This window comes from Nomascus leucogenys, chromosome 9 (assembly GCF_006542625.1).
Source record: "Nomascus leucogenys isolate Asia chromosome 9, Asia_NLE_v1, whole genome shotgun sequence".
Taxonomy (NCBI): domain Eukaryota; kingdom Metazoa; phylum Chordata; class Mammalia; order Primates; family Hylobatidae; genus Nomascus; species Nomascus leucogenys.
The window spans coordinates 103472532-103499592 of NC_044389.1; the positions used below are offsets into that span (position 1 = coordinate 103472532).

General features: G+C 48.1%; 1 protein-coding gene across 1 annotated transcript; it reads right to left on the reverse strand.

Moving 5' to 3' along the window:
• Window positions 1-761: 761 nt before the first annotated feature.
• ECHDC3 (enoyl-CoA hydratase domain containing 3) lies at window positions 762-22746 on the reverse strand. The gene is made up of 5 exons (XM_003257634.2): window positions 22363-22746; window positions 17452-17573; window positions 15345-15442; window positions 9366-9566; window positions 762-1619 (listed from the first exon to the last, which is right to left on the reverse strand). The coding sequence occupies exons 1-5, from the start codon at window positions 22530-22532 to the stop codon at window positions 1299-1301; spliced, it is 912 nt and encodes a 303-aa protein (XP_003257682.1). The 5' UTR covers window positions 22533-22746; the 3' UTR covers window positions 762-1298.
• Between the last annotated feature and the right edge of the window lie 4315 nt (window positions 22747-27061).

Sequence of the window (27061 nt, forward strand, 5' to 3'; positions counted from 1 at the left end):
TAAACTGGTTTTAAACAGTCAGCCTTACAGCAATCTTGAGGACAAGAGATTTGGGACATTTCTTGGGCCACATTTGACCTGAAGCCAGCAGGTCATAGACTTAGGTCGCAAGTCAAATCCTTGCTCAGGTGGGAAACTCATGCACTGCACCTGGTTCTGGTCTGTGATCTTTCCTGGAAGCCGAGCATCATTTGGAAGTGTGTTTGGAGGAGGTATTCCTTTTTTTTTTCTTTTTTTAATTGAGGTGGAGTCTTGCTTTATCGCCCCAGAGCTAGAGTGCAGTGGCACCATCTCGGCTCACTACAACCTCCACCTCCGAGTTCAAGCGATTCTCCTGCCTCAGCCTCCCGAGTAGCTGGGATTACAGGCACACGCCACTGTACCTGGCTAATTTTTGTATTTTTAGTAGAGATGGGTTTCACCATGTTGGCCAGGCTGGTCTTGAACTCCTGACCTCAGGCAATCCACCTGCCTTGGCCTCCCAAAGTGCTGGGATTACAGGCGGGAGCCAGTGCCCAGCCGGGAGGAGGAGCTCTTAGTGCGTAGGCTGTGTGCACCCTACCTCCTCTCCCCAGTGTTTTCATCTTCAGGTTTAGCCTGGAGTCCAGGTTTCACAAAAACGTGGATAACAAGGACATTTGTTATAGAAATAGGAGGCACCTACTCTATGTCATCAGCGTGAGCATACAAAAACAGTTAACTGATTTTTTTTTCTTTTCTTAGACAGCTTGCAGTGTAGCTGGGGAGATAAAACATACCAGTCTCTATAAAGATTTAATTTATTTAAACCACATAAGATTATTCAAAGCCATAGGCATGATTACGTCTCCACAGAATCAAGAAGATTTTCTGTGTGGAGAGTATCTCGTTGAGATTTGAAATGTGTCGCCTCTCCTGAGCAGCCAGGATGAACTCCGCTTCGGAGGACGTTTCGGATGAGGGTCAGGCTGGCGTCCTTCTTTCTGCCTCCATGGGTTGCCACCTTCTGCTATGTCAGGGGGGTCGCTTGCTTAAGATGTTGTAGGGAGCACCCCAAATGCCAGGCTTCCCGCCACAGCTGGCCCGCTGCAGGGCTCACTAGCCTTGCACTGAGGTCAGCACCTCAGTCACTCTCCATTTTGTCCTTTCCCCATGAAATAGTGGCTTTTAATGTAGGCCAAATGCTGTGACACAAATATCAAGTCACAAAAGCAGCTTGTCTGTCGCCTGTTGAAGCTGAGAGGCAGTGGTGGGGCTGGGGCCAGAGGGGAGGGTGGGCTCCTGGGCGCTGCCCGTGGGCCTCACTCCTCTGCCTCTACTCACGCTGGCTCGTGTGACCAGACAGGTTTTCTCTTCTGGAGGAAGGCCGTGATGCCCTCCTGCCCATCCCGCAGGGCCAGGTTGTCCACCATGGCCTGGGAGGTGAGGTAATAAGCCGTCCCCAGGTCCTGGGGCAGCTGCTTGTAGAAGGTGGCTTTGCCCAGGGACACCACCGGGCGGCTCAGCGACGCGATCTTCCTCGCGATCCGCATGGTCTCCTCCTGCAGCTCCGCCTCTGGCACCACCTTGCTAAGCAGCCCGTGGAGCAGGGCCTCCTGGGCAGAAATGGGCTCGCCAGTAAAGAGCATCTCCAAGGCCACCTACGGGGAGACATGGGAGGTAACTGAGGTGCTCTCCTGTGACCCGCCCCTGCCACCTGAGTCCCGCCTCGGCTCAATGACCTGCTTCCTCAAATACCACGTCATCCGCCAGCCCTGACGTCTTCAGTGCCCTGACTCCTGCCCGGGAGGAGAGTGGATCTTTCCAAGAGCGAAGAAACCACACCAGGCCCAGGGGAGCAGTGGCTGTCCGTGTGCTCTTGCTCCTGCACAGATCTGGTCACGGAGCCTGCCACGGCTGGGGAGTTCGTCTGCCTCTTTTGAGGGCCAAGCACACGACGGCAGCCACATCAGATGGGATGCCCCACAGACACTGCAGCGTGGAGGCGGGTGGGGGGAGTGGGGGTTCCAGTACCTCTTGGAACCCACTGGGGCCACCTCCCACAATAAGCAGTCACGGGGCTGCCACCTCGGCCTGATTGGAAAGAGCAGACCCAGCCTCCTGGAGAAGCGAGGATTTACAGACGATGTCTTCAGGGACCAGACGCAGAGCCCAGCATGGTTTTAACTCACCAATCGGTAAGATGTGGCAAGGAGAGGATGCCCTCTCCCCTCCTACAACCCTCCCCTGAGGTTCTACGGCTGGTGATGCCCTCTCCCCTCCTACAACCCTCCCCTGAGGTTCTACAGCTGGTGATGCCCTCTCCCCTCCTACAACCCTCCCCTGAGGTTCTAGGGCTGGTGATGCCCTCTCCCCTCCTACAACCCTCCCCTGAGGTTCTAGGGCCCAGCTGCCTCCCTCTCCACCGTGTCCTCTGCTCCACAACCGCTGCGTGCTGCACCAACCAATTCTGTCGCGCTACCAAGCCTGGCTCCTCTAAGGTCAAACTTACAATGGAAGAGAGGGGTCCCCAGGTGCACAAGGACACACAGGCAGGGGTCTTCCCTCCCCCACCCCTCACTCAGGCTCTCACAATCCTGGTGGCATCCCTGATGTTCCTCAAACACGCCTGTGCACCGTCACCTCAGCGTCCTCGGACTCGCTGGTCCCTCTGCCTGGGGTGACTTTTCCCTGGGTGTCCTCCTGGCACACGCCCTCATCGCAGGCCTCTGGTCCCGCGTCCCCTATCACTGAGGTCTTCCATGGCCGCCCTGCTCCAAGTGTAAAACAAACCCTGATGCGACCCCATCTGGCTACATGTTAAATCTTTTGGGCTTCTCTCCATGTAACACCCTATATATTTCACGTTTGTTTGTAATATGTGTCCTTTGTAGCACGTCAACTCCAGTAGGACAGGATTTTTTTTTTTCCAAGATGGGGTCTCACTATATTGCGCAGGCTGGTCTTGAACTCCTGGGCACAAGTGACCCTCCCGCCTTGGCCTCTCAAAGTGCTAGGATTACAGGTGTGAGCCATCATGCCTGGCCATTTTTTTTAGTCTTCTGTTGATTTCTGTATCTCCAGCACTGGAAGACTGTCTTGCACATAGCAAGCAACCTACCAAATATTTATGAGGGAAGGAAGGAGAGAGGGAGGAAGGCAGGCAGGCAGGCAGGCAGGAAAATAGAGTACAGCACAAGCGGCAGGCTGGTTCCTTTGAGACGAGGGCAAGGAGGTGATACAGCTTCCAGCTGGCTCTGGCTCTTGCTCTTGGGACCTGGCCTCCATGCTGTGAGGAAGCCCAAGCCACACTGAGAGGCTGGGTGCAGTGTGCCGCCAACCACCCTTGCGGGGGCCCAGCTCAGAGGTAGCCTCCACAGCCAGACACGTGATCAAGCAGCCTTCAGATGAATCCCCAGCTGAGGCTGCTGACCCTCTGGAGCAGAGAGACGCCTTCCTCGCTAAGCCCTGTCCAAATCGCAAATTCTGTTGTCTTGAGCTACTATACTGTGGGTGGCCTGTTGCCTGGTAATAGATAGCCGGACTAGCCGGAGACACACACAGGGGAGGCATCAGCATGTAGAGTGGGGTTTCTCAACCCTGGTGATAATGACGTTTGGATAACTTTTGCAGGGAGGGTGGGGGGCTGTCCTGTGCATTGCAGGACGTTCTGCAGCATCCTAGACCTCCGTGCTCTAGTTATCAGTAGTACCCACCCCCCACCAAGCTCTGACAATCAAGAATGCCTCCAGATATCGATCGCCACATATCCCTAGGCCAATACTGCTCCCAGTTTAAAACCATGGATCTAGAAGGTTTTTAAGCCACAGGACTAGATTGGATCCCCCAGGACTGAACTTGGATAGAGAGACCAGAAGCCTGGCCCAAGGCCCCTCCTGCCACCATGGGTGGAGATGGAGCCCACACGCACTGGGCTGGCAGCCAGGGACGGGTGATGCAGGACTTCCTTTTCTCCTCTGTAAAGTTAAAGGCATGGATAAATCGCCACCTCTGTTTTGGAACTGTACTGATTTTACGTTAGAGGGAGCAGGAACGTGACAGCTATGGGGGTTCCAGGGCAGACCATTTTTAGTTGACCAGGAAGAGCACTTCACACCAAAGCGTGTCTGAAGCCCTGGTTGAACCAGGAGCTAAAAAGCAGATCCGGTTGTGAACAGCTGTGAAATAGGACCCTGCTGAAGACATCTAGCAGGTCACAGCATGGGGCCAGGACAGTGCTCTGCTCCATCTCTGCCCCCGAACTGCGTGTCAGCTGGGATCAGAAGCCAAGGTGGAGACGGTGTCATGGCTCCTCCCAGCCACTTACCCTCCACTGACACAGGCGGCTCTTGGGGAACTCACAGGGACCAAATGTCAGGAAGTGGCCAAGCCTGAAAAACTGATGCAACATGAAAAAACAACAAAAGCCACCCAAGTCAACCTTATCGATCCCTTTGTCACTTGCAATGATCAAGTCCTAGATGACTTTCAGAGTTGTTAAGAATGGAGTCAGAGCTGGAAGGAGGAAAGAGTAAATTCAAAGTAGTAAGTGTTCCTTCCTGGCTGGCTCAACAGACGGGTATGTATTCATCCCAGGTGAAGGGCTTGCGGCCTGGGCCGGCAGTGTGTGGCTGCAGAACTGCACGGAATTCCAAATGCCCCAGATGTTTTGGGGCGGAGTCCTTTGGTCCAAATGCCCAGATGTTTTGGGGTGGAGTCCAAGCTTCACAGGTGGGGCCTGGTCCCAGGCCTGCTGGGCACTGGTCCTCCTGGGACCTCTGAGCAAGCCATTTCTCACCTCTCACTTCTGCAGCCAGCATGCTCGGGTACAAATGACCATCACCAAGAGACACAGTGAAGAAGCCACTAATGACAGCAGGGCACACTGTCACATCGAGTACAACGGAAAGGCTGGGGGAAAAATGGTCCATCTGAGCCAGACATAAATCAGGGAAGTAACTATGAAGATTTTGCTTGCAGAAGAAAAGCTCAGGGACCTGGTTTGAGCTCAAGGGACCTGGCTGAGCCAGGTGTACCTGAGTTCCAACCCCAGCTCTGCCACTTACTAACCACAAGACCTTCAACTAATGCCTTGGAGTTTGTTTCATCTGGAAAACAAAAATAAGTGCCTCCTGCAGTATTGCAAGGATTAGAGATAGCAAGTGCAAGGCTCGTATAATAACAGTCCTGGGCACTCAGTAGGCACCTAGTGAATGCAATGCCTATTTCTAACACACCTAGGCCAACTGCAGATGGTCCATGATCTCTAATGCTGGCTTTTAAATGGTTACCCCAGCCTTGGAATGGGGGTGATTATTTAAAGCAGAGGGGTCTTCTGGATCTCATAGGCCACCCAAGTGGCAACAACCGTGTGCTACAGCCCACAAGGGACTCTCCCCACGTCATGCCCCTTTGCATGGGCGTGGTGTCTTAGTCCATTCAGCCTGCTGGAACACAGCACCACAGCCCAGTGGCTTATAAACAACAGCATTTATATCTCACAGTTCCGGAGGCTGGAAAGTCCAAGGTGAGGGTGCTGGCACTCAGCGACTGGTGAGGACCTGCTTCCTGGTTCGTAAACGGGGCCTTCTAGCTGTGCCCTCACATGGAGAAAAAGGGGGTAAGGCAGCTCTCTGGGGCTGTGGGTTTTTTTTTTTTGGAGATGGCGTTTTGCACTTGTTGCCCAGGCTGGAGTGCAATGGCATGATCTCGGCTCACTGCAACCTCCGCCTCCAGGGCTCAAGTGATTCTCCTGCCTCAGCCTCCCGAGTAGCTAGGATTATGGGCATACGCCACCATATCCAGCTAATTTTTGTAGTTTTAGTAGAGACGAGGTTTCGCCATGTTGGCCAGGTTGGTCTCGAACCCCTGACCTCAGGTGATCCATCCACCTCGGCCTCCCACAATGCTGGGATTTCAGGTGTGAGACACCACGCCCAGCCTGGGGATGTTTTCATAAAGTCAGTGAACCCATTCACAAGGGCTCCATACTCATGATCTCATCACCCCCAAAGGCCCCACCTTCCAACACCATCACCTTGGGGGTGAGGATTCAACACAGGAATTTGGGGAGGACACAGCATTGAGACCGTAGCACTCGGCATCTATCCCCCAGGGAGCACCAGCAGCAGGGTGAGGAACTGCAGGAGAAGCACTATGGAAAGAGTCAGGCCAGAGCAGAACCCACGGGGTACTTGTGCACACACACACATATGCATTCGCACTGGCACCGCAGCACCGGCAGCGTCTGTCCCTGGGGCTGCCACGTGGCCGGGCTCTGAGGGAAGCACACTGGAGTGAGGGTCATGGGTCCCATCTCACTGGCCAGACATAGGACATGAGGCCCTGAAACTCCCAGGCCCTCTTGCAAACTGGGTGTGGAACTGTGCGTCCTCTAAAACTGCACTCCCAACCTCTGGCCACACAAATCACCGCTAAAATGCAGCCCCTCTGGGGCAGGCTGGAGACCCAGCCTTTCTCCCAGGCTCTCTAACATCTGCACCAGTTTGAACAGCGGGCTTTAACCATCTTTCCAACTTGGAAACCCCACTCTGTTCTCATTAGCTGATTAGGAAATCAGAGTCTGCCTGCCTCAGGAAAATGACTGTTCTGGGAGGAAGGGCTTCTCATTTCCCCTGTGCTCTCCAGTGAGGCCGGCTGCTTGAGGCACTGGCTCAGGGTCTGAGCAAGGCCAGCTCTGCCTGGGAACGGAGCAGCTGCTCCAGGCAGGGTGTTTTATAGGGTGCCGGGAAGATGCATTATTTAGATCACGCCTAGGGAGAGAAGCTCTTTACAAATGGGGAATATTATTCATGTCCAGGCCTGGTCTGGATTGAACAGACAGGCTTGATTCCATGTTTTCTGCCCCAGTCTCCAGCACAGCCAAGCAGGTCCCTGTGGCGACCACGAGAGGGCACTAGTGACCCACACATGTTGTCTTAGCCAGTGTAAGACAGGCCCAACTTCCTGCCCAGGCCAGTTTGCAAGCTTACCTGTGGGTGTACGAGGGACACGCACTCACCCCCCAAAATACTCGGTGGGCCTGTGCATGGATGTCCGTGGATGGGTTCACATGTGCACAATCAGCAAAGACAACGGGCAGGTGGTTTGGGTCAGGTTTATTAGATTGTTATGAATCCCAGTTTTTCCTCCTAAAGCAGGCCCACACAATTAGATCTGCAAATCCAGAAACCTAACAAAGGCCTTAAGTTCCAAAAGACTTCTTCTTCCTACAAAATTCCCTTTATCAGTACTGTGATTTCTGCTTTTCAGTGTTGACCCCAAGCCATGTTCCTGAGTCATGGCTCTGAGTGGCCCAGCATTAATGAGCCCAGCATGCAAGGACTTGTTGACTGAACTCTGAACCGCTTTCAGGCAGCTGATTAGAAAAAACAGGCGAGTCTCCAGTCATGTGATTTAGAGGCCTTCTGGTGGTCAGAACATGAGAACAGAGACCAGGAACCTGAGTATGGCCGTCCGGAGATTGTTTGCCCCATTTTCTGAGAAGGTCTGTCCTTGGGAGGTAAAAGCTACTTTGGTTCATCCAACTGGGCGATTATGAAGTGGGGTTTCTGGAGACTGGGCTTCCTTGGAACTTAAGGCCTGTTTTTGTCATATTTTCCCCTTTTTCTTCTCAAAAACTTTAAATTTTATAGATTTAAAACTTGATAAATATGGTCTAGCGTTAAGTTTCTAGGAATCAAATCTAATAAGCCTTGATTTCAAAAGTTTTAAGAGAGAATGGGTTCTTATCCAGACAGTAGGGCTGACTTCAAGGTTTCAAGTGCTTTACTGTGGAACCTTCCAGCACATCAGGTGTTGAAGAGGACAAGCAGCTGTCAGCACAGCTGTCTTTTATTAGACAAAGGCCTTGTGATTTGATTTGCACAGTTATAAGATAGTTTATGAATAAGCTCTGACAATCAATTTGTAATACATAAAGTCTTGAGAAATATTTACTGAATGGGCCAGGTGTGGTGGCTCACACCTGCAATCCCAGCATTTTGGGAGGTCGAGGGGGATGGACTACTTGAGGTCAGGAGTTTGAGGCCAGTCTGGCCAACATGATGAAACCCCATCTCTACTAAAAATACAAAATTAGCCGAGCATGGTGGCACATGCCTGTAATCCCAGTTACTATGGAGGCTGAGGCAGGAAAATCCCTTGAACATTGCAGTGAGCTGAGATAGCGCCAGTGTACTCCAGCCTGGGTGACAGAGCAAGACTCCGTCTCAAAACAAAAAACAAAACAAAACAAAACAAAATTTACTGAATGAGTTTAAGGTAAGTGTCTATCTTGACAGAATCAAAAACATCCTCTTAGTCTGAAGACACTTTAGCCAGCCGTCACCTACTGTACTGTGAAGCCCACTTCCAGCCCACTGTCCTAAGTGTGTGTGTTCACAGGTATCTGTCTTCAGAATTTCCCCACAAACACACATTTCTGCAAAAACTAACAAAGGGGCACTGCAAAAGAAAGGAATACTTCCCTACACTCCTTGGTCCTACTACTGGATTTCCCTTGGATCTTATTTCTCTTGCGTCTTAGGCATGTGAGCAATTGCTGATTTTCATAATTGATGCTAAAGTAGATCATATACATCAGAAAGCAATTTAGCTTCTTTACTTGGTGTAGTCTAAGACTCTGCCCCCCTTTTTACAGATTTCCAATTAAGAACAAGGATGCACTTTTTCTGCAACAAGAACACTGTTGGTTTACACTTAAGGGAGGTTTAGGAAATATTATTTTATGATGTTATAGGAAGGAAGAAAGCTTTGTGATGGAAACAGACTTCACTGTAGTTAACAAAACCACTTTGCAACACGGCTCCTTCTTGGGCAGATTCAACATACCACGCACAGGAGATTCATGTTCCTGAAATGCAACCGTTGTAAACCCAACACACTCCAGAAATCACCTACTCTAAATCCGTTCTGGAACAAGACAGACTGCTGATGAAGAGTGAGCCAGCGACACTACTATCCTAGGCCCTTGATACTGGCATTATGTCAGCACGCTATTCTATCTCATGGGCAACCATTCAGTGCAACAAAACTGAGTCTCGATTGCATTTCAAATAAGATTACAAAATATGTGCCATTAGGAAGACAAACAAAACTAATCGGCAAACCTACCCAGTGGTACTGAGGGTACGCACGATGGAAATGCAGTGATTTCACAAATTGACGCCCGGCGTCAGAAGCTACAGAGGAACAGGCAGGCGGTCAGCTCTTCCCTCCCTGCCATTAAAGGGAACATCATGGCCCATCTAGCCAGAGACACTCTGGGCAGAACGTCCTGATATGAAAGGCACTTTTAACAAGTGGATCTTGAATCATCGCATGCATTGGAGGAGGAACTCCAGAGAAGGCTGGGAGGCAGAGGTGGGTGAGAGGAGTTAAATTACCTTTCTAGGCACTGCTCTTGCCAAGGCAACCCCAGGGGTAGAACAGAAGAGCCCGATGTTCACCCCGGGAGTGGCAAAAGAGGACTTGTCGCTCGCCACAGCAATGTCGCAGCTGGCAACCAGTTGACAGCCAGCAGCCGTGGCCAGGCCATTGACCATGGCAATGACGGGGACGGGGTGGTTCCGGATGAGCATCATGACCTGCGGGACAAACACACCCACTTCACTTCCACCCAGAGGGAGGCACGACATTAATGCCTACTGCTTTTTTTTTTTTTTTTTTTGACAGAGTCTCACTCTGTTGCCAGGGATGGAGTGCAGTGGCAAGATCTTGGCTCACTGCAACCTCTTCCTCCTGGGTTCAAGCGATCCTCCTGCCTCAGCCTCCTGAGTAGCTGGGACTACAGGCAGGGGCCACCACGCCCAGCTAAATTTTTTTTGGTATTTTTAGTAAAGATGGGGTTTTACCATGTTGGCCAGGCTGGTCTAGAATTCCTGACCTCAAACGGTCCACCCACCTTGGCCTCCCAAAGTGCTCAGATTACAGGCGTGAGCCACCACGACCAGCCAACGTCTATCATTTTATATGACTTTCCCTGTTTCCAGAGCACTTTTCATATGCATGAGTTTATCCGATTCTATGGAAGAAGGGTGAAAAAAGGCACAGAAAGCACTAACTCCTATTAAATATCTACTCTGAACCACGCAGTGTAATTTGGTCTTTCTGAAAGCCCCATGGGGACACAGCCCTATTGTACAACAAGGACACTAAACTTGGTGGGGGCTGCCACAGGGGGTGGCCCCAAGCTCAGCTCCTGAGTAGTGACAGACCCCCACCTGCCTTCCTGGCAAATGTGCCGAAGAATAGTGTGGATTTTTATCTCTGGGGAACAAATCAAACCCTTCGCAAACACTTCTGTTCTCACTGTACCTGTGTGAAGCTCTTGTGTTAAAGGTCTGAAGCTGGTATTTGGTGCTTCCTTGAAAAATTGAGGTGGAAAAGGCCTTGAAGGCAGTTTTCTTAATAATTACTTTCAAATTACCACCATGAAGACTCTCTCAATTCTATTAAAATGGGGGTGGGGGGACTCTGCTGTCATCAAAGTAAACAAAATTCCTGAAATAGAGCCATTGGCACAGAGAGGAGAGACAAAAATGTGCTAATGTGACCCCTCCAACCAATAAATTTCCAGAACTTTAACTTATTTTTGCAGCTTATGTTTTCATGCCACAGAGTGTGTTGCTATGGTAACTCTTTGAACCTTGGCAGGGAGAGAGGATGGGAATGAAATTTGGGTTACTTTCCCCAAGGCAGGTATTCAAAGACAAACGACCTTCATTGATTTGAAGATTTTGTCTAAGCAGCTTATCTTTTATATCCATAAACATTTGATATTTGTTAGCTTTCTTCTAAAATAACCAATTATATATTTCAGGCTATGGTATCATATCCTATATTAGTGCTTTTTGACTTTTTTGGGGGGAGGTCTCCTTTTGAGAACCTGATAAATGCTAATGACATTTATCTTCCCTAGGATAAATGAGGAAATGCATCCTCCTCAGAAGAACACAGGTGGGTGGATCACCTGAGGTCAGGAGTTTGAGACCAGCTTGGCCAACATCATGAAACCCTGTCTCTACCAAAAAAAAAATACAAAAATTAGCTGGGTGTGGTAGCGCGTGCCTGTAATCCCAGCCTACTTGGGAGGCTGAGGCAGGAGAATTGCTTGAACTTGGGAAGTGGAGGTTGCGGTGAGCTGAGATCATGCCATTGCACTCTAGCCTAGGTGACACAGTGAGACTCTGTCTCAAATAAAAAAAAAAAAAAGAAGAAGAATGCACAGATAAGTAAACACCTGTACACAACACTGTTCATGGATTTAGGGGGTTCACGCTCTGTAAGGCGAGGCTGGGGATGGGCTAGTTAGAGCACTCATTACCAGTGAACTGGAATGAATAACAAGGGGAAGAACTCCCAAGAACTTCTAAAGTCTTGCTGCAAAGAAAGAAAAGATTTTGTTTTCGTTCTGAGTGTTGTTGCATCACCCAAGGAACTGAAGTTACTAATGAAAAGCCAATTGACTGGGATTAGAGTTCAACAGTCTACCTGTCCTGTCCATCATCTGTGAATGGCTAGGATTTCATAAAACTTGGCAGAAAAATAGGTAATACGTATATATTCAGCATTAAAAAAGCATATAATTATTAACATTTTTTTTTGAAACAGAGACTTGCTCTGTCACTCAAGCTGGAGTGCGGTGGCTCAATCTTGGCTCACTGCAACCTCCACCTCCCGGGTTCAAGTGACTCTCCTGCCTCAGCCTCCTGAGTACCTGGGGTTACAAGTGTGCACCACCACACCCGGCTAACTTTTTTGTATTTTTAGTAGAGACAGAGTTTCACCATGTTGGCCAGGTTGGTCTCAAACTCCTGACCTCAAGTGATCCGCTCACCTCGGCCTCCCAAAGTGCTGGGATTACAGATGTGAGCCACTGTGTCCGGCCTAAAAATGCATACATTCACCTTTGATCTAGGAATTCTACTTCTAAGAAATAATGTGAGATAGGTAAAAAGCCCTATGCCAAAGATGCTCACCAAATCATTATTTTATAATAGTAAAAAACTATAAATAATGTAAATATACAAAATAAATAAATGGCAATGGAAACTAAACTACATCCATTGACTAGTATGCTGTATTCTCAGTGAAATGAAAATTTCCAAGAGAAACACCAGCATGGCAGTCTGGAGCTTATGCAGTGGTCTGAAACCAGGCTGCCAGGGTTTGACGCCCAGTCTGTCACTTACTCTGCCTAATCCTGGACAAGTCATTTAACCCCTCAATTTTCACATCTGTAAAATGGGCATGATAATAGCACCAACCTTATAGAACATGACAGTTATATAAATTAACATATCTAAAGTACTTAAAATATTATCTGGCATATAGTAAGCATTCAATGCTATAATCATATTATGTAATTCTATACTGTAATCTCATCCATATATGATTATTTAGAAAAACAGGTTCACATGGAAAAATGATCTAAAAGGAAATACAGCAAAATATTAATCACGGTTCTCTCTGGGTGGTATGATTATGGTATGACATCAGTAATCTTTTACTGTTCTAGACTTTCAAAACTGTTTACAAGTACTCATTACTTTCATGATTAAGACTATTTTAGGCCGGGTGCTGTGGCTCACACCTGTAATCCCAGCACTTTGGGAGGCCAAGGTGGGCGGATCATTTGAGGTCAGGAGTTTGAGACCAGCCTGGCCAACATGGTACAACCCCGTTTCTACTAAAAAAAAAAAAAAAAAAAAAAAATTAGCCGGGCGTGGTGGTGCACACCTGTAGTCCCAGCTACTCAGGAGGCTGAGGCACAAGAATTGCTTGAACCCGGGAGGCAGAGGTTGCAGTGAGCCGAGATCATGCCACTGTAATCCAGCTTGGGCGACAGGGCAAGACCCTGTCTCAAGCAAAAAAAAAAAAAAGACTATTTAAAATATAAAGTTAGAGAGAAGTTCAGAAAAGACAAAGGGAATTTAAATAATCAACAAGCTAGAATAATCAAACACTTGAGAGTCAAGAACTGATTATACCTATTTGACTTTCCTGAATTAGGTACTGTTTTAGGTCTGCTGACTCCAAAATGTGACATAAATAGAACTCTGCCCTAATCTCGTTTAACAGCATCATTAAGGGTTTCATGTTATTTCCCAAAGCAAGAAACCTTGTCCCATTGTCATTTGATTGACGGGGTATGAGAGCAAAGTGCAGAATCTTCTCCTGAACTAGAGTTTCCATCTCCAAACTTCAACAGGATATAAGTAGAGAGACAAGGAAGAAGTCTCTAACGTGAGCGCCATGGCAGGTCATTTTCACTCTTCCAGAGTCAAGTTCTTCTCATTCTCATTCTACTCATTCTTAATTTGCCATACTCCTGGTTTGTATATAATTAACTATCATGCAGTACTTATGGTCTGTAACAAATTGGTATAGTTTTTAGATGCCTAGCTAATTCAGATACCTGTATCCTCCTTTCTAAAATCAAATTTTCTCATGCATGAACTGAAGAATGAAATATCTAGCTCATTCTGTTCCAATCTGCCTGTTGATTTCACTTGGAAATGGAAGTCTTGCACAAGTTCATGGCACTCGTATTTATCCAAGACAATGTTATTTTCTTAGAAATGGTTTAAAGAAATCAATATGCTTTCAGTCCTATTTTACTACTTTGGGGTAGGCCCTGTTTATGCACTGAGTCTTTTTCAGGGAGTCAGAGGCCTCCAAGGGTTAGGGGCTTCCAAGAAATCTGGGCTTTGTCCTCTGAAGAAGGCCTGCTCCCCTGTGGCCCATGGCTATGCTGTTTAGATCCCAGTTCATGAAGTTACCACAGCAGAGTGATAAAAGCAGGCCCTTAGGGAGGATAAAAGGGCTTTACTGGTTCTCTTTGATGCTTTTCAACTTTAGCCAAACATACTGGGTATTGGTAGAAAAAAACTGTTAAAGCACCCAGCCTTGGCAAACCCAAGAGTGGAATGTCACATAAACATCATTAATGTAGGAAACAAAAGACCCAGGTCTCGGCTCTAACTTGCTCCCACTTCCCCACGAAGCTTCAAGTAAATTACTTTTCCTGTTTATCCTTCCATGGAGTGAGAAAAATATAACCTGATCTCTTTATGGGTTTCTGGGAGGGCAAGGAAAACAAATGGGGATGTCTTAATCATCTTCCCATTCACATCCCTGTTGCTCACTTCTGTCTTGTATCATTAAATATCTGTGAAATCATTAACGACCAAATACATGAATGAATAAGTCAATGAATGAATAAAAAAATTAGGTTAAACTATCTTAGAGGCAGGTTATGAAACTGTTTTATATGTGTTGTTTCCCAAATAGATTTTCAGTTTCAGTTTGGCAGAAAACAATTTTTTCTTATGCTTCCCTCAATGCCTTGCAGGTATTACAATAGGTGCTCAATAAATGGTCATTAGATGAACAATGTATTACTTAAAGCTGGATTCTCTATTCAATTTTTCATTACCCAAGGGGTTGATTTCATGCCTTTAAAAATCATCCAAAACTTTTTGTACCTCTTCTTCCTCTGTGGCTGTTGGTATTTTTCCTCAATATGGTTAAAGGGCCAGAAAAGAAGCAATAACGAAGAGGTTAATTTTCCTACTTGGAGGTGGTGATTATAAAGGCTGGTTGAAAGAAGCATTTGAAAATAATTTTAAAAACCATTATTGTTATTCCATTTATTAATGTTTTTTCCCATTTAACATAGTTCAAAATTTAAAAAATTATTATAATCTTAGATTCTTCTTCTCTAAAGACACACATTTTCACCTTTTCCTTCTTACTCCAAACTTCTATACCAAGACATACTCCCACAATGCTAGACATGGCAACTATGAGTACCATCCTATATTCTACTTTCTTTGGTACAAAACAAAATCAATAGCAAATTACGGTCACCTTTTGAAAGTCTAAACTAGGCCGTGCACGGTGGCTCACGCCTGTAATCCCGGCACTTTGGAAGGTCGAGGCAGGAGGATCACCTGAGGTCAGGAGTTTGAGACCAGCCTGGCCAACATGGTGAAACCCCATCTCTACTAAAAACACAAAAATTAGCCAGGTGTGGTGGCGGGCGCCTGTACTCCCAGCTACTCAAGAGGCTGAGGCAGGAGAATCACTTGAACCCGGGAGGCAGAGGTTGCAGTGAGCCAAGATTGCACCACTGCACTCCAGCCTGGGCGACAGAGGGAGACTCTGTCTCAAAAAAAAAAAAAAAAAAGTCTAAACCAAATAATTGCTTGGATAAAGGATCTGATGACCAAACAATTTCCAGTTGCTCTGGGTGGTTGGGTCTCATGGATAAAATCTTATCCGTAAGGTAGAAGGCGAACTCAACATTTAATATAGTGATCATTTGCAGGTTTGCACTGTTGACCGTCGTCCCGGCTTACCTTGGAACAGGTCTGAAATACTTCGGCATGGTAATCACGGCCTTGCTCCTCTGTCAGCTCCTTTAAATCATGCCCAGAAGAAAACACAGGCCCCTCAGCTGCAAATGTTTCCAATTGAGAAAAGAAAACAAAAAGATGTAAACACCCAGAGTTGGGCAGTTAGTTCCCTTCCTTGTCTATGAATAACTTCAGCAAACTTTCACTTGGAGAAAGTTAATGGCCTAATTTTGAGAAGAATAATTCCAGTTTGCTTAAAAAGTTCCAGCCAGAATTTTGTGATGAAAAATGCAAGGTGAGGCATTTTTTTGGTGCCTCTGTGTCCTAAAAGTCCTTGATGGAAAATGATAGAAATACACAATTACATAAGGAGAAGTTTTCAGTTACCAAGGCAAAGGTATTTTATACACAGCCTTTATTTGGGGACTTGCTCTGGCCTGAATGTATTGAGTCACACAAGCTCATCAAAATCCCCCGTGCCGAAGGCAGTGTCCATGTCATTTCGTCTACAAGTAGTGGACAGCCATCATGGCTGAACTGGGAAGGTGAGGGTAGGAAGAGACCTCGGAAGCCTTCTGGTCTTCATTTTACAGATGAAGGATCACAGGATGTGGCTGCCATCACTGCTGTCATCAACAAGAAAATGTCATCCTACTGATGAGCTGATATCATTTTCTCCTACTTCCCTTTTGTTGCTGTTGTTGTTTGAGACAGAGTCTTCCTCTGTTGCCCAGGCTGGAGTGCAGTGGCACGATCTCGGCTCACTGCAACCTCTGCCTCCCGGGTTCAAGCAATTCTTGTGCCTTAGCCTCCTGAGTAGCTGGGATTACAGGTGCCTGCCCCCATGCCCAGCTAGTTTTTGTATTTTTAGTAGAGATGGGGTTTTGCCACGTTGGCCAGGCTGGTCTCAAACTCTTGGCCTCAAGTGATCTGCCCACCTTTGGCCTTCCATAGTGCTGGGATTACAGGCATGAGCCACCATGCCTGGCTGTTGTAGTTATCTTGATTGATAGGCAATATTACTGTCTTTTTGTAAGTGAGGTAATTGTGTAGTTAAGAAGCCATAGTGAGACCCTGTCTCTGCAAAATAAAACCTTAAAAATTAGCCAGGCACAGTGGTGGCAGTGTTGCTTGAGGCTAGGAGTTCGAGACCAGCCTGGGCAACATAGCAAGACGCCATCTCCACAAAAAATTAGAAGTTAGCTTAGTGGCACACACCTATAGTCCCAGCTACTCAGGAGACTGAGGCGGGAGATCACTTGAGCCCAGAAGTTTAAGGCTGCAATGAGCTATAATCATGCCACTGCACTCCAGCCTGGGCAACAGGGCAAGACTATGTATCAAAAAAAAAAAAAAGAAGTTAACTACCTTTGCTGTATCCAGGTAACATCCCACATGGCTGCTGGACTGTACTAGTTCTAATTTCTTTTCTCTTCACCATATAAAACAGTTGAACACTTTTGATTAACCATAGATAAGATGATAACGTTCTGAGTTTCTGCCTCCAGAAACACTGATGCTTGATTTGCCAAACAAACATAGCTTCACAAAGCATCATCGTCATATTTTTTGTGCATGCTTTAAAATGCTAATATTACTATTATTTATACCAGTCCCATCATCACAAGAAAAAATAATTCTGTAAAAATTCCTTTTGGAGCAAGCAAACAAATTAGCAGAATATGGCATCTTTTCCAGCACCATTAAAGGCACTGCAGATATCAGTTTGAAAGCTTGGTAAGAAAAGAAAAGTCAGACCAATCAAATGCCCCAAAGGATTAGTGGTTAAACCCATTTTATAAGGTCCATGAAGAAATCAATTCTCTGATTTTGAGGCGAAGACCAGTATAGCCAAATAAATAAATGTTTTAGTATCTAACAAAAAGGAAAAGACATATTTTCACTGAACAGTCACCTTTGTTATAAATTCTGCTGTTAATAGTGTTAGGACCAAATCACCAACTACACAGGTGTTTTCCATAATTAATGTTCTTGTAAAGGAGCTTCAAAACAATTCTCCAGTTAAATGAAGGGATGCCCCAGTTAACTAAAGACTCAGAAAGCTCTTCTGGGCACTGCAGAATACTAAGGACAGGTATCAGATACATACCCGAGATGATAATGACTTTCAGATCCTTGCTGTCAGCGTCATGAAGAATGTCACTTTGGAGAGACTTCAGCATTGCAAGTGACAATGCATTCCTCTTCTTGGGATTGCTCAAGACGATGTTCCTGTGAAGAACATTTTACAATCACAGGGTCACGCACCAGTCAAAACAAGTGAGGACCCCCGCGATTCCTGTCTAATTTAGGAGCTATTTTTAAAAGACAAGAAAGGAGAACTGCTGGGGCTTAGTGCCAATTTAGAGGGTCTGTCAACTCTCTGGAGTTATAGCCAAGTCAAAACAAGAAAAAGGCGACCTGAAATGCAGGCTGAGTTTCCTCCCTCTTCCCTTGATTTGTTTCTCTTTTTCTGCATGTTTGCTGTCAGAAACATGACTGCCACCTCCACAGAGAGGGCAACGCACAGCGGTTCCAAAATCAACACCACCCAGAGAGGCTGCAAGCTTAGCATGACAGCAGCAGGCGCCGGAGAAATCTGACAAACAGTGGCTACCTTCCACTGCTTTCTTTCCATTGTTCCTTAGAAAAAAGTTAGAAAAGGAGCCCAGAATGAAAATAACTCCCCAGATCTCGGCTCACTGCAACCTCCACCTCCCGGGTTCACGCGATTCTCCTGCTTCAGCCTCCTGAGTAGCTGGGACTACAGGCACCTGCCACCACACTTGGCTAATTTCATATTTTTAGTAGAGACGGGGTTTCACCATGTTGGCTAGGCTGGTCTTGAACTCCTGACCTCAGGTGATCCGCTTGCCTTAGCCTCCCAAAGTGTTGGGATTATAGGCATGAGCCACCGTGCCCGACCCAATTTTTTATATTTAAAATTTTTGTGGGTACATATAGTAGGTGTATATATATTTATGGGGTTCATGGGATGTTTTGATACAGGCAAGCAATGTGCAATAATCACATCATGGAAGATGGGGTATCCATCCCTTCAAGCATTTATCCTTTGTGGATAACAAAGTATAAAACAACAAATCCAATGATACTCTTTTAGTTAGTCTCAAATGTACAATTAAATTATTATTGACTATAGTCACCCTGTGTGCTATAGAATTCTCAGCCTTATTCATTCATTCTATTTTTCTGTACCTAGTCCATCTATTTTTTTTTTTTTTTTTGAGATGGAGTTTCACTCTTGTTGCCCAGGCTGGAGTGCACTGGCGTGATCTCAGCTCACTGCAACCTCTGCCTCCCGGGTTCAAGTGATTCTCTTGCCTCAGGCTCCCAAGTAGCTGGGATTACAGGTGTGTATCACCACACCCAGCTAATTTTTGTATTTTTAGTAGAGCTGACGTTTCACCATGTTGGCCAGGCTGGTCTCAAATTCTTTTTTTTTTCTTTTTGAGACGGAGTCTCACTCTGTCACCCAGGCTGGAGTGCAGTGGTGCGATCTGGGCTCACTGCAAGCTCCGCCTCCCGGGTTCAAGGGATTCTCCTGCCTCCGAGTAGCTGGGACTACAGGCGCCCACCAACACGCCCGGCTAATTTTTTTGTATTTTTAGTAGAGACGGGGTTTCACCGTGGTCTCGATCTCCTGACTCGTGATCCACCCGCCTCGGCCTCCCAAAGTGCTGGGATTACAGAGGTGAGCTACTGCACCTAGGCCCATCTTTTCTTATAGTGGCATCCTGTAAGTTTACAAAACAATTCATGCTGTCTGCAAATGGGACGATACATGAAGGAAAAAAGTACAAGCCACACAGCAAGAGGGCTCTTCTGGACATATCCTCTCACAAAAAGCTGGCGTCCAAAGGTCCTGCTGGCTCTTTTGAGGCATCCCACATGCTGAATAAAATAACCTGTATTGTCATCTTGCTGCTTATACACAGAAATGTCTTATTTTTGGCTGTTACAAGAAATGGGCAAAGAACCAAACACCAGATTGTTATTATATATGTTTCCTATCAGTTTTCACCTACAGGTTTCCTACCTTCCTCAATCGTTTTTGAATCTGATATTCCTTCCACGGTACAGCCAACTTGGATCCTCCATAAATAGTATTCTGTGTCATGGTTTTCTGGAAAACAAGTTTGATGACTGAATTGATTTCAGTAAGAATAACCACTTTCTTTGGAATACCATTTCAAGGTTGCTGCAGTCTTCAGGTGGCTGTGCTATTCATCTTGTTTCTTATAAACATTGTTCTCTCCTAAGTACAAAAATTTCTTGCGCTGATTTGCTGATAGACTTCAAAACTTGTATTTGGTGGGGGTGGTGGGAGAACTGCTTATAAACCTCTCCATCAAATAATGAGGGCGCTTCTTGTAGCAAATATAAAAAGCTGCCATCCCATCGGTGACATGCTTAATCTAAATGCTAAGGTCTCAGGCAAAACTGTATAAAAAGATTCCAGCCCCCGAGGCCATCGTGCGCTGCAGAATCTGTTCATGTGTCTTGTTAGCTGTTTGGCTCCCACACTGTGAGTGTTCTAAACTGCAGAGTCCACTCTCCAACCCAGAGGAACCAGGCTCAGCTCCTCCCGCCCCACCCAAGCTCTTCTCACCAACCATCTCCTAATTGCCAGATCCAAATCCACTGGCCATCTCTATCACTCCCTCCTTCTACAGACAGATTTCTTCTCTCCTGGTTGTTTTGTACTTCTCTGGCCAGTCCTTCTTGACTTCTTTCGTGGGCTACTAGCCCTCTGTTAACCCCTGAATGCCAGCCATCCTGAATTCTGTCCTCCACACTCTTCCTAGGCAACTTCACCGATGACCTTGATGTCAACAGCCGCCTCTGAGCTGAGCTCCAGGTGCACGCGTTCATCCCGATGTCTACTGGCCTTCTCCATCTAGGTATCTTTACGCATCCCCCCCATTCTCAAACCTGCCCCTCTCCTCTCTTTCTTATCTGAGCAGTGCCACTCAGTTGCCTGAATGAGAGAAAAAGTCATTCTAGTTTTCTATCCCTTCCTGATTCAACTGGCATCAAAGCCTGTTAATAATACCTCCTAAAAAAATCTCATCACTGAACCCTCCCAGTGGCCATCTTGGTTCAAAACATGCGATGCCTTGCACCGAGAGCTTCACCAATATCTCCTATCTGAAGAGAAACCTCTTTAAGAATGAGGTCACCACCAGAGCATGTGATAAGTGTCAAGGTAAGAGATGGTCCCTATAAATGCCCCCATGAGCTGTCCCAAGATCATTATCGTAAACCACGAGAAGGTCCCTGAAGTGAGGGACTGTCATGTTCTCACACAGAGAAGACATTCAGTATCTGTTAACCTAATGACAAAAAATAGCATTTCTATTTTTTCACAGCCAATTCCACCGAATGCAGTGGAATGACATCACATCCAGTCTCTTTTCAAACCAAGTGGTGAGTAGAAACAGAGTAGGAACATTGGAGCAGAGGGAGCTCTCTGAACCCTGGCGAGACCTAGTGGCCGTGTGGCCCTGAACAGGCTGTCACCTCTCTGAACTTGCTTCCTCACTGTAAAGTGGGCATAAAATTATCCACCTTGCAGGCCATTGTTAATTAGGGATCATGGATGCAGGGAGCCCAGCACAGAGCTGGCCCTGGGTCCATGACAGCAGTGCTGCTGGGAGGAGGAGCATGAAAAAGGGACAGTTGAAGAGTGGCAGGTCGCTCAAGTTCTTGTTCAAGTTCACCTGCTTAGTGCCCAACATAATGCTGCTTTAATGCTTGGTTAAGAAGTTTCCTTTCCTACTAAACAAACCCTAGCATTCATGTGAGAGTGTTTCAGTCACCACCTTTGCTGATTCATATTTAATTCTAGAGAACCCGACCGGCCTCCTTTTTGTCATCTGGCGGCCAAGCCCAGAAGTCAGGCTTCCAACCAGATGTGAACAGATTTACAGAAGCGGAAACTTAGCAATGGGCAAGAAAGGCCCTGGCCTGGGCTCTGCTCTGGCCTGTGCTCCTGTAGTTGATGAGCAAGGGGTCCACAGGGAAGGGAACCATCCCCTTTCCAAACCCTGGGGCCATTACTGAGACCCCGGAATTCCCTGCCCCTGCCGTGGGCACCCCAAGCCCAAAGATGGCCAAGAGCAGCTGTCTGTAGGGCATGAGGGGACACACGATCCGGGCATGCTGGAAGGGTGTCTGCAGATCTGTGCACCCAGCCCCTTGCAGAGCAGCAGAAAGGACGGGTGCAAAGGTGGGAAAGGATGAGACGAGGGTGAGGAGAAAAGGAAAACGCTGAAGCCAGGGGCTGGCTCTCCACCCCTGCGGGGAACCACCTGGTCATCTGAGGATTATCAGTTCATACGCGGCCTTCTAGGTCTTCTTCGGAAGGTAAACATCTCAGGGTAGGAGTAGACGACATTTTATTTAATAGCTTGATTTAGAACTGAAACATGCTGAAACACGGTACGCAGGCCTCCCTTTGCACCCTTGCCCCGGCCAGGCAAGCACCCGGCTCAGGCCTGGAGGGGGCAGGGCCCTCCACCTTCGTGACTCCATCGCCCAGATTCCAGTTGGCGCACAAGCACATTTTTAAGAGTTTTTGGGCCTGTAGCCACAAGGGCAGCGCTCAGGACGCTGTGTACTTCGTCCTATTTACTGTCCCGCCCCCCAGCCCCGCGCCTCTGGGTGAGGGCCAAGGAGCAGCTCGGCCGAGCCCACATTCCCCCTGGAGCCGGGTCTGGGGCCCAGAGCCCTCCTCTCCAGGCCTCTCCGCAGGCCCAGCGGCTGGAGGCCCAGTGACGCCGCAGGCTGCCCTGGGGGCTTTGGAGCCCCGGGCAGTCCCACCGACGGCCCTACAATGCCCCCGCGCGTCTCGCTGCCAGGCCCGGGTCCGGGACATGGGGAGTTCCCTCCCCAGGGGCGTAAACGGGGCTCCGGCTCCCCGGGTGCTCGCGGGGTCAATGGCGGCGCCCTGACCCCGACTCGGCCCCAACGCGAGGAGCCCGCGCGGCCCGGGGCTGACCTTATGCCGTCCAGCTGCCGCGCGCTGGTGGGCCGCGGCTCCGACTCCCGCCGCTCCGCCCCGGCCGGGTCCCGGCTGCAGAAGCGGGCGGGGAGCTGGGCCCAGGGGCCGCGCCGGAGACACATGGGCCCCCTTGCCCCGAAGGCCCGCAAGACGGCGACGGCGGCCATAGTATCCGGGATGGCCAGACGCCGCAGTATCGCGCTGCCTGGCCGGCCGCAGGTGCTGGGCGCTCCGAGGGCGCCGCTATGAGCAGGGCCGAGACGGAACTCAATGGAACTCGACGGTGGCCGAGACCCGGAGGGAACCGCCTGACAGGCCCAGGCTTCGCGGGGACGCCCCAGGCCAGGCCCAGTCCCCGGCACGCCCCGCCCCGACACGCCCCGCCCCCACTAGGCTCTCCCACTGGCTCGCCGCGCCCCGCATGGTGAAAGGCGCGCATTGAAAACCCGCAGGCCGGCTCCAGGGTTGTTTGACAACCCCTGTGGGGGTTTAAGCCTGTGGGAAAGTTTAAGCGAGGGGAGGAGTTGGATGATTTCTTTTTGCACCAACACCAGGAATGTGGAGTTTGCCTGCATTAGGAAAACGAGCATCAGGGGTGAGTGGCGCTGCGCTGTTAGCAACCGCTCCCCTACCTGCTTGGGAAACGCCCCGAGCCTGGAGGGCGAGCACATGGGGGGCCTGGCTGCGCGGGCGTTGACTTTTTAATGCTTTGTGTCCTCTCATCTAGACGCTGGGGGTCCACACTTTAAGTTTATGCCTACAGGTATCTGGAAATGGAACGTGAGTTCATAAACAAAATAAAGTTAAATTTCTAGAACACCTGAGCTTGACCTCGCAGTCATGCCAAGTGCCACCGACGAGGCCGAGCACGGGGGAGCAGGGGGGTCACAGAGCCTGATAAAAGTGACCGCCCCCAGGGCTTAGGGTCACTGCTGGTCTCTTACTAAGATGACTTTCGCTGGCTGGGAGGAGATGAGGAGGCCTCACTCCACAGTGGAGCTGGCGCAAGAGGGAACTGATACACGGGGTTTCGGGAAGACGAAGGAGCTACGTACGAGAGCACTCCAAGCCTGGACTGCGTAGATGAAAATGGAAAGGCGGCCGGGCGTGGTGGCTCACGCCTGTAATCCCAACACTTTGGGAGGTCGAGGCTGGTGGATCACCTGAGGTCAGGAGTTCGAGAACAGCTTGACCAACATGGTGAAACCCCGTCTCTACTGAAAATATAAAAAATTAGCTGGGCGTGGTGGCGCGTGCCTGTAGTCCGAGCTACTCGAGAGGCTGAGACACGAGAATCGCTTGAACCCGGGAGGCGGAGGTTGCAGTGAGCCGAGATTGTGCCACTGCACTCCAGCCTGGGTGACAGAGCGAGACTCTGTCTGAAAAGAAAATCGAAAGGCTCAGAGGCCACTTCCACCTGCTTCTACATTAGATGTAATAATAACAGGTAGCTCTTTGTGGAGCCCCACTCTGCCAGTTCCTGTACCTATGCGGTCTCTTTCAACGTTCGGGGTCGTCCAGGCAGGTATCATTATCCCAGTTCCCACCAATTTCACCAGCCGTGTTGGCACCAGGGCCAGTAGTTACAGAGTCAGATGAAGGATGGCGCTGTGGATGGAGGGTCCCCTCTCATCTGAAGTCCTAGGCCTGCGTTCCCATTCCTTTCATGTCTGGCTCCTCCCTGGCTTTCTTTCAGAGCCTGCAGCCACAGTTTGAGCGTGGTGAGCAAAGAGGGACATGCAGGTGGACGGCCACCGCGTTACCCAGGCAGAAGTTGATAGAACTTACTGAATCTTGAGTCCTTCCTCAAGCAGTGCAGGACTTTTTTCAAATTCAGGCTGCTTCTCCTGGCCTCCTCTGCTTCTCATTAACTTTTGCAGGGGCTGCCTTTCTTTCTTCTCTCTTGTTCAGTGCCTTTCTACTCTATTTTCCACGCAGGCCTCTCCCTGACACAATTTGATTTCCAGGTGGCTATCAGGCTTCTCCCTGGCTTTGATTTCTGCACTTCTTTCCTGTGCCACATGTCTCTGCTGCACAGATGTGCCTTTGCTACCTTTTCACATTTCCTTTAAAGATCTGCAGATGCCTGATGGAACATTGCAGAAATAATGCAGGATGAAAACACGGTTCCCAGGAGGCCGGTGTCTCAGGCTTGATGTGGGAATGAATGAAGGAAGACTTAGACCACCTCAGGGCTCAGGGAAAGAAATGTGAAGTACAGATTTTCAGCTTCTTATGGAGTGGTTTTTGAATTTATTTTTTATTTATTATTTTTATTTATTATTATTTTTTAATTTCAGGCCTTTCTAAGGTAGACGTGTAATGACATGGTTCAGAGGTGCAATGGGGAAGATGGAGGGGCTTACTTTCAGTGAGAGCCCTTGGGTGTGTAACATGATCAAATTCCAGTTTCCCACCCTCATCCTCCACTCCACATCTGTCCCCCACAGCTCCACAAAGCCAAAGGAGGATCAAGCACCCATAAACCAGAAAGGTTTCAGATTTTCATTAGTCCACACAGCTGCAGATGCCTGGCCATGTCCTGGTTTTATTATTCTGTATTTTATTAATAATCCACCAGTCATTACCCACGTGCCTCTTGCAAACTTAAATGTCTTCACAAGGACCTAGACCTTGAATTGGGTGAAAATTAGTTTAGAAGGTAAATGGAGGTGTGGGGATGAAATGAGCTTTCTTTGCTCCCCACTTGGCATGGATTTTTGAGTTTGCTCATATGCCTTAAACAAAACAGACTCGGCTCGGTGTGGTGGCTCACGCCTCTAATCCCAGCACTTTGGGAGGCTGAGGTGGGTGGATCACCTGAGGTCAGGAGTTTGAGACCAGCCTGGCCAACATGGTGAAACCCCACCTCTACTAAAAATACAAAAATTAGCTGGGTGTGGGGGCTCGTGCCTGTAATCTCAGCTACTTGGAAGGCTGAGTCAGGAGAATTGCTTGAACCTGGGAGGCAGAGGGTGCAGTGAGCCGAGATTGTGCCACTGCACTCCAGCCTAGGTGACAGTGCAAGACTGTGTCTCAAAAAAAAAAAAAAAAAATCAAAACAGACTCAGTAACTTCAGGTAAGGTCTGGAAGAGCTGTGTAAACTGATGAAGAGGTATGTGTTTCATGGATCCTGGTTACAGATAACACTTTAAATTAGCTTGAAAAGTTAAAGGATCGTGATAATGACAGTGATAGAGATCATCTGGGTGGGGGCAAGAAGTCGTTTGGGAGAGGAATGTTTAATGTTGGATTCATTAACTACTGTTAAAGAAGGAGAGCTGTGGGGCAGCTGCAGAACCCAGCTGCTAATCACCATTCATGGTCCCTCAATGAGGATGGAGCAGGAGACCAAGGATCAAGCCAAGTCCCAAAGCCACAGCAGGGGCTGGTACCCACTCACCCCTATCTTCTACACCTCCTGCATCTGCATCTGATATGGTTCAGTTCTATGTCTCCACTCAAATCTCATCTTGACTTGTAGCTCCCATAATTCCCATGTGTTGTGGGAGGGGCTCAGTGGGAGATAATTGAATCATGGGGGCGGTTCCCTCATACTGTTCTCATGGTAGTGAGTAAGTCTCGCAAGATCTGATGGTTTTATAAGGGGAAATCCCTTTCGCTTGGTTCTCATTCTCCCTTGTCTGCCACCATGTAAGATGTGCCTTTCGCCTTCTGCCATGATTGTGAGGCCTCCCCAGCCACGTGGAACTGTGAGTTCATTAAACCTCTTTTTATTTATAAATTACCCATTCTTGGGTATGTCTTCATTAGCAGCATGAAAACGGACTAATACAGCATCTTAGCTACATGCCCCGCATCTCACAATAATTTTAATCCTGCAACACAAAGAGAAGGTTCAGTTACATTTTGATAATTCAAGAAGAGGCCATGCATGATGGCTCACAGCTGTAATCCCAGTGCTTCAGGAGTGTCAGGTGGGAGGCTCACTTGAGGCCAGGAGTTTGAGACCGGCCTGGGCAACACAGCAAGACCCCAACTCTACAAAATACAAAAAAGAAATGAGCTGGGCATGGTGGCCTGTGCCTGTAATACCGGCTACTTGGGAGGCTGTGTGAGGAGGATTGCTTGAGCCCAGGAGGTTACAGTGAGCTGTGACTGTGCCACTGTACTCCAGCCTGGGTGACAGAGCAAGACCGTGTCTCTAAAAAATAAGAATTCAAGAAGAAAGGAAAAGTAGTTGCCATTCTGACATCGATCAGGTTAACCTTCAGTCAAATGAAACATTCTACCATAAAGAGTGATACTTGCTTGAACATTCCAGATAGCCTCTACAGAAGAGTTCCTGTAGTGGTGGTGGGGTGGGGAGATGGGAGGGGATTTTGCCTGTCTGGAAGGAGGGGAATGACTTCACACTTGGTCAGTGAGAGAAGGGGATGGGACAGGTTCAGCTCTTGGTAATTGCCATATTACTAGGCTGATGACCTTAGCATGTTACTTCTGAGCCTGTTTCCTTGTCTTTCAAATGAGAAGAATAATACTATCATTCATTTCCAAGAATATTTGTTGAGCCCATTATGTGCCAGGTACAGATCTAGGCACTGGGGTTATCGCAGGGAACAAAAGCAAGTCCTTGCTCTCAGAAGGCTTGAGTTCTAGTGCAGGGAAGCAGAAAATAAACAGAGTGGTTGATGTGTCAGATGGTGAGGGATGCTCTGAAGAACCTTGGAGCAG

What these genes read in the sequence shown, in the direction of transcription:
- ECHDC3 (XM_003257634.2), bottom strand. Translation starts at nt 22,532, where the DNA reads ATGGCCGCCGTCGCCGTCTTGCGGGCCTTCGGGGCAAGGGGGCCCATG. An exon ending in TATTTCAGACCTGTTCCAAG is followed by an intron (nt 9,567 to 15,344) that starts GTAAGCCGGGAC and finishes TTTGTCCCGCAG; the next exon opens with GTCATGATGCTCATCCGGAA. An exon ending in CAAGAGCAGTGCCTAGAAAG is followed by an intron (nt 1,620 to 9,365) that starts GTAATTTAACTC and finishes GTCTCCCCGTAG; the next exon opens with GTGGCCTTGGAGATGCTCTT.